The 6912-nt window shown below is 40.6% G+C and overlaps 1 protein-coding gene and 2 non-coding genes across 3 annotated transcripts; 2 read left to right on the plus strand and 1 right to left on the minus strand.

Moving 5' to 3' along the window:
- The first annotated feature begins 429 nt into the window (after nt 1-429).
- Nucleotides 430-1365, plus strand: LOC130837187 (olfactory receptor 1361-like). Its single transcript, XM_057709991.1, has one exon. The coding sequence runs from the start codon at nt 430-432 to the stop codon at nt 1363-1365; it is 936 nt and encodes a 311-aa protein (XP_057565974.1).
- Nucleotides 1366-2310: 945 nt separating this feature from the next.
- On the minus strand, nt 2311-2474 carry LOC130837575 (U1 spliceosomal RNA). The gene has a single exon (XR_009049352.1). It is a non-coding gene; the product is annotated as a U1 spliceosomal RNA (small nuclear RNA).
- Nucleotides 2475-3419: 945 nt separating this feature from the next.
- Nucleotides 3420-3509, plus strand: TRNAY-GUA (transfer RNA tyrosine (anticodon GUA)). Its single transcript is given in 2 exon segments — nt 3420-3456; nt 3474-3509. It is a non-coding gene; the product is annotated as a tRNA-Tyr (tRNA).
- Nucleotides 3510-6912: the final 3403 nt, after the last annotated feature.

The following is a 6912-nucleotide window of genomic DNA, read 5'->3' on the forward strand; positions in this document are numbered from 1 at the left end:
TCATTTTATTTCTTTTATCCTTATCTTAATTAAGGTATAGTTGACAAAATTACATGTAATTAAGGTGTACAACTTGATGTTTTGATACACATATACATTGGGAAATAATTGCTACAATCAAGCTAATTAACATATCATTCTTTATTTTGATAGCATCACTAGGAGTTCCCACAAATAAAAATGTTTGTCCATATAACATGTCAGGCATGGATTTAATCCCCTTATATGTATTTTTCTCACTTAATCCTTACAATGATACTAAATCATTAGAAAAATTAATCCCATGTAACAAATGAGGAAACAGGCTCAGAGTGGTTAAGTGAGAGGTGTCTTCAGGATGGGTTTGAAACAGCAATGAGGTAATCTCTTGCCTCCTGGGAGTCTACCCACTGTTGATGCCCCTGTTTCCAGCTTTAGAACTGCCTGGATATGGACAATCAGACCCAAGTCTTTAAATTCACCCTCCTCGGCCTTTCTGTGCAGCCCCTGCAGAGGCAGGTGCTCTTCAGTCTGTCCTTCAGCCTGTATCTGATTGGGTGCCTGGGGAATCTGCTCACCATCCTGGCCATCATCTCGGATCCTCACCTCCACAGCCCCATGTACTTCTTCCTCAGCAACTTGTCTCTTCTTGACATCTGCTTTACCTCCACCACCATCCCCAAGATGCTGGTGAACCATCTGTGTGGGCTCACCACCATCTCCTTCTCGGCTTGCCTGGCCCAGATGTATTTCTTCATCACCTTTGGGGCAGCTGACAGCATCCTTCTCTCAGCCATGGCTTATGACCGCTACCTGGCCATCTGCTGCCCACTGCACTACACGACAATCATGAGCATCCTTCGGTGTGTCTTGCTGGTGGGGATACCCTGGATCTCAGCCAACCTCATCTCCATGGTCCACACTATCCTGATGTCCCGCTTGTCCTTTTGCACCAATAGGATTCCACACTTCTTCTGTGACATCAATGCCTTGATCAAACTCTCTTGCTCTGACACCCAAGTTAACAAGATACTGGTGTTGGTCCTTGGGGGCCCAGTGGTTCTGATCTCCTTTGTGTGTATCATGGTCTCTTACACACCTATTGCTGTGGCTGTGTGGAAGGTGCCCTCTGTCCAGGGCAGGTGGAAAGCATTCTCCACCTGTGGCTCTCACCTTTGTGTTGTCTGTCTCTTCTATGGGACCATCATTGGGGTCTACTTCAACCCTGTGTCCATACACACCACTCAGAGGGACATGGTAGCCACAGTGATGCACACCATGGTCACCCCCATGCTGAACCCCTTTATCTACAGCCTGAGAAACCGAGATCTGAAGGGTGCCCTTAAGAAACTTTTCAGCAGGAATCCCTTTGCCCAGCGTCTTTGAAGACTCCTTTTAGAAGCAGTTGCTTTTGAAATAAAACTAATGCTTCCCAATGTTAAAGTGCTTTTCTTTTAAGGGTATAAACAAAATTTTTATTACTCATGTAAGTACTTTATTGAATACATTTGACATGTAATGTACATATTTAAGGTATACAAAGCATTAATTTGACACATTTATATATTTTAATATGACTTCCATTGTAGTGATATTTCACACCTCTATCACCTTAAAATTTTCTCCTTTCTTTTTACTGGTTGGGATAATTCAACTTTAGTCTTTTATCAAGTTTTATGACTGTAGTACAATATTGTTGTGTATACTAACTACACTGAACATTAGCTGTCTATGGTTTATTTACTACTCACTGCATTTTTTTAAATTTATTGAAGTATTGTTGAAGTACAATGTGCCAATCTTTTCTGTACAGCAAAGTGACAGTTTATACATGCATATTTCTAAATATTCTCTTCCATTATGGAGGAGATTGGATACAGTTCCCTGTGTGTTTAATCATTCTAAATGTAATGCTTTGCATCTACCAACCCACAAACGAAAATGTTTTAACTGGCTTTATTTTAAGGAATTATATAGAAGAAAGGCATCCTTCAACTAAAACGCAAGAGAACCGTAGGAACGACCCTCTAACAGGTAACTTACTCCCACCTTTGCTACTGCTAGGAATTCCATCGAACTCTCCCAAGTGAAAACGCACTTCAGAAGTTTCAGTAATTCACAAAATATGATTCTCTGTAACAGCTTTTTTTAACCATGGTACTACCCCTTTCAATTATGTACTATTCACAATCACCAGTTGCAAACTCAAATAATTACCAACGAAAAACACTAACATTGCTTTCCCCTAAACATAACAAAATAAAACTGCTGACAAAACCAACAACAGTAACACACACAACAAAGTTCTTACTTTAAAAACACAAAAATCACCAGGGGAAAGCGCGAACGCAGTCCCCCACTACCACAAATTATGCAGTCGAGTTTCCCACATTTGGGGAAATCGCAGAGGTCAGCACACCCGAAGTGCAATGGATGAGCCTCACCCTGGGGAAACCACCTTCATGATCATGGTATCTCCCCTGCCAGGTAAGTATGACTTATTAGTACTAGCTCGCCTTACACCCTCGCGCTCGCCCCACTCTTCACGCACGGTCACTTCTCTCACGCCGCCTCCGCACGCTTCGCCCCTGCACTCCCCTCATCCTAGCTTTGCCCACCCCGGAAACAACGCCCACAGCCTCCGTGTGTCCACACGCGGGAAGTGGAGGCCCAGGAAGAGCGAGACCAGCAGCCTCTGCGCGCCTGTTCATCTACATACACCACGCCCCCTCCGCGACCTTCTCCGCACTCCGCTCTTCCGCAAGTGAGGGATGCGGAAACTACCCATGCGCACCCGAGATGCGCAAACTACCCATGCGCACCCGAGATGCGCGGGTGTCTTGTGGCGGGAGGCGGCAAATCGGGACCTGGAGGGGGGAACCCGGGAAGACGGGAGCTCGCGCCGCGCGGCTCCCGCCCGCAGTGGAGGGGTGGGTCGGAGCTCGGGTCTGGTCTTACCTTGCTTTTCGCAAAAAGAAAGTTTCAGCGCACTTTTGCCCTCGCCTGTTCGAACTCATCTAGTAATCGAAAATTCAGGAAAGGCCCCTGTTTGTCGGTTGCCGTTAAGCGCTAAAGCCGCCTTAATAAAGCGTCGTGATTTTTTTTTCATGGTGTCTAAGTAAAAGTGACCAAAGTGCTTCAGGATGTGTGGCCTAACCTAGCCACGCTGCAACGAAAACCCGGGATCCTGTTGCACAGAGAAAACCAGGTGAGAGCGCCGAGCGGTCCTCCGCACCGCCGCCAGGCGGGGTCCCTGGAGCGCAGCGCTCAGGCTCAGGAGCCCTTGCCCTTCGGCCTCGCGCCCTCCTGCTGCCCCGGCGCGCATACTGGGCCGCCCCCGAAGGGTCCCCAGGTCCTTTCCGATTTGGAGTCTTGGGGGTACAAGTGCCGTGCTCCGGCATTTCCAGAAAAAGGAAGGGCGCGGGCTTGGCGGCATGCATCCTTCGGTAGCTCAGCTGGTAGAGCGGAGGACTGTAGCCTCGCCACGTGTAGACATCCTTAGGTCGCTGGTTCGATTCCGGCTCGAAGGAGATGCTAGCCGTTTTCTTTGCCCCCATTACAATTTTTGTACCCTTAAACAACATCAGTCTTACCACCCTACTCCCCCGTCTCTTGATAATTACCATTCTGCTTTTTATAAGTTTGATTTTTTTTTTAGCTTCCAGAGATAAGAGATATCATGATACTTGTCTTTCTCTTTCTCTCTTATCTCATTTAGCATTATATATATAATCATATATACATAATCCTTATATATAAACATATATTTATTTTTATATTATATATTATATTTTATATATAATATATGTATAATCTTTTAAATCCATTCATTGATGGGCATTTAGGGTGTTTCCATAGTTTAGCTATCATAAATAATGCTGCAATTAAACATATATATGTGTGTGTATATATATATATGTTTTATTTGTTTGTAAAAGGGAGTACTTGTTTAATTCTTTCCATCCTTCTGATTACACCCTGAGAACATTCTGGTTTGATGCTACAATGTCTCTAACACTTTTCGTATAACATCCCTTTAGAAAATGAGAAGGAGGGTCTTAGGTTCAAAGCCTTCAGCAGGCGAGAGTACTTGCTAGAATGTAAACAATGTTCTTTCATTTTCCTCACATTCTCTTTTTGCTCTTTTCTTTTGTGTCAGTTGGGGTTCATGTGGGAAAATGGAAAACACACTCTAACTGGCAATCTTATCTACGTCAAGTGGTTTTGGTTACCAAGTGGAACAGGGAGAAGGAGGGACAAATTAGAAGTATGGGATTAACAGATTCAGACTACTATGCATAAAATAGATAAACAACAAGGATTTACTGTATAGCATAGAGAATTATACGCAATATCTTGTAATATCCTATAATGGAATATAATTTGCAAAAAGAAAAAACCCAAATCACTATGCTATATCCCTGAAATGAACACAGTATTGTAAATCAACTCAACTTCAATTTTTAGAAAAAGAAAAAAGAAACAAACCAGTAAGATACCACCTCGCATCTGTTATATTGGCTATTAACAAAAAGACAAGAAATAACAAACGATGGTGATGGTGTGGAGCAAGGGGAACCCTTATGCAGTTTTGCTGGGTGTGTAAATTGGTGCAGCCATTATCGAACACAGTATGGACAGTCCTAAAAAAATTAAGAATAGAACTAGCATGTGATCCACCTATCCACTTCCGGGTATTTATCCAGATATGAAAACACTATGGGAAAAGATGTATGCAACCATATTTTCACCATGGCATTATTTACTATAACCAAGATTTGGAAACAACCTAAGGGTCCATCAAGAGATGGACAGATAAAGAAGATGTTATATATCTACGTAATCCCTAAAAAGATGAAATCTTGTCATTTATGACAACGTGGATGGATGTTGAGAGTATTATGCTAAGTGAAATAAGTCAGCTGGAGAAAGACATAGAGAACAAATGTATGGATACCGAGGGGGGAAGGGGGAGTGGGATGAACTGGGAGATCAGGATTTACATATATACACTATTATGTATAAAATAGATAACTAATGAGAAGAGACTGTATAGCACAGGGAATTCTACTCACTGCTCTGTGGTGACCTAAATGGGAAGGAAATCCGAGGAAGAAGGGATATATGTGTACCTGTGGCTGATTCACTTTGCTGTACAGTAGAAACTAACATAACATTGTAAAGCAACTATACTCCAATAAAAAAATTATTTCAAAAAAGGGCAAATACCATACAATTTTACTCATACATGGAATATAGAAAATTAGTAAACAAAAAAACCCCCAAATAAATGAACAAACCAAACCAAACAAAAACAAACATATGGATACAGACAACAGAATAGATGTTACCCGAGGAGAAATAGGAGGAGGGTAAATTGGGTAAAGGGGTCAACTGTACGGTTGTGGAGTAACTAAATTTTTTAAATTAAATTACAGTTGATGTACAACATTATATGTTATAGGTGTACAATATAGTGATTCACAATTTTAAATGTTATACTCCACGTATAGATATTATAAAATATTGGCTACATTCCCTGTGTTGTACAATATATCCTTGTAGCTTATTTTATACATAATAGTTTGTATCTCTTAATTCCCTGCCCCTGTATTGCATCTCCCCAATTCCCTTCTCCCCACTGGTAACCACTAGTTTGTTCTCTGTATCTGTAAGTCTGAGAAACTAAATTTTTGGTGGTGAGCACACTGGAAGGCGCACAGAGCAGATAAATAATGTTGAAAAAAATGAAACATGTTATAAATCAATGTTACCTCAATAAAAATAATTTTTTTAAAAAGGAGACATAAACATTGTAGCAAAACAAAACACACGCACAAAATAAAATATCCACTTCTTCATGGCTGGATAGCTTGGCCAAGTTACTTAACTTCTCTATGCCTCTGTTTCTTAAATTTGGAAGAATGGGATTCTGTGAGCACCTAGTTCATACAGTTAATGTGAGAATTAATGACTCACATATACACCTGTTTGTATAATTATAATCTAAGAAGACCACCGAGATCAGAGTAAGTAGTTCCTGACTCATAGTCACTATGAACTATAACTACCACACTATTATAGTATACAAATAACATTAATATTTTACTATCACTACATTTAAGTTAGAAGGCTAAAGTAATTTTTTAAAAACAGCATTATATTGTACAGGAATAGACATATAAAACAGTAAATCAGAATAAGCATCATCTGTAAATAAATTTATAGATACAGATAAATTTACAGGCACAGATTCATGTGTAAATAAATTTACTATATTAAAAAAGGCATTTCAAATTGATGGACTATTTATTAAATTGTGTTGAGTAAATAAGTTAGCCATTAAAAAAATAAATGTTATCACTACATGCCTATTAGAATGGCTAAAATCTGAAACACTGACAACACCAAATGCTGACAGGGATGTGGGACAACAGGAAGTCTCTTTCATTGCTGGGAATGCAAAATGGTACAGACACTTAGGGGGACAATTTGGTGGTATCTTACAAAACTAAACATACTCTTACCGTGTAATCCAGCAATCACACTCCTTGGTATTTACCCAAAGGAGCTGAAAACTTAGGTTCACACCAAAGCCTGCACATAGCAGGTTTCTTCAAAATTGCCAAAGCTTGAAGGAACCAAGATGTCCTTGAGTAGGTGAATAGATAAATACACTGTGGCACATTCAGACAATGGAGTATTGTTCAGTGCAAACAAACAAACAAACAAAAAACATGAGTTATCAAGCCACACACACACACAAAATTGAGGAACCTTAAATGCACATTACAAAGTGAAAGAAGCCCATCTGAAAAGACTACATACAATGTGATTCCAACTATATGACATGGTGGAAAAAGCAAAACCATGGAGAGAGTAAAAAGATCAGTGATTGCCAGAGGTTAGGGGTGAGGGATAGATGAATAGGCA

The sequence above is a fragment of the Hippopotamus amphibius genome, chromosome 15 (assembly GCF_030028045.1).
Source record: "Hippopotamus amphibius kiboko isolate mHipAmp2 chromosome 15, mHipAmp2.hap2, whole genome shotgun sequence".
Taxonomy (NCBI): domain Eukaryota; kingdom Metazoa; phylum Chordata; class Mammalia; order Artiodactyla; family Hippopotamidae; genus Hippopotamus; species Hippopotamus amphibius.

What these genes read in the sequence shown, in the direction of transcription:
- LOC130837187 (XM_057709991.1), top strand. Translation starts at nt 430, where the DNA reads ATGGACAATCAGACCCAAGTCTTTAAATTCACCCTCCTCGGCCTTTCT.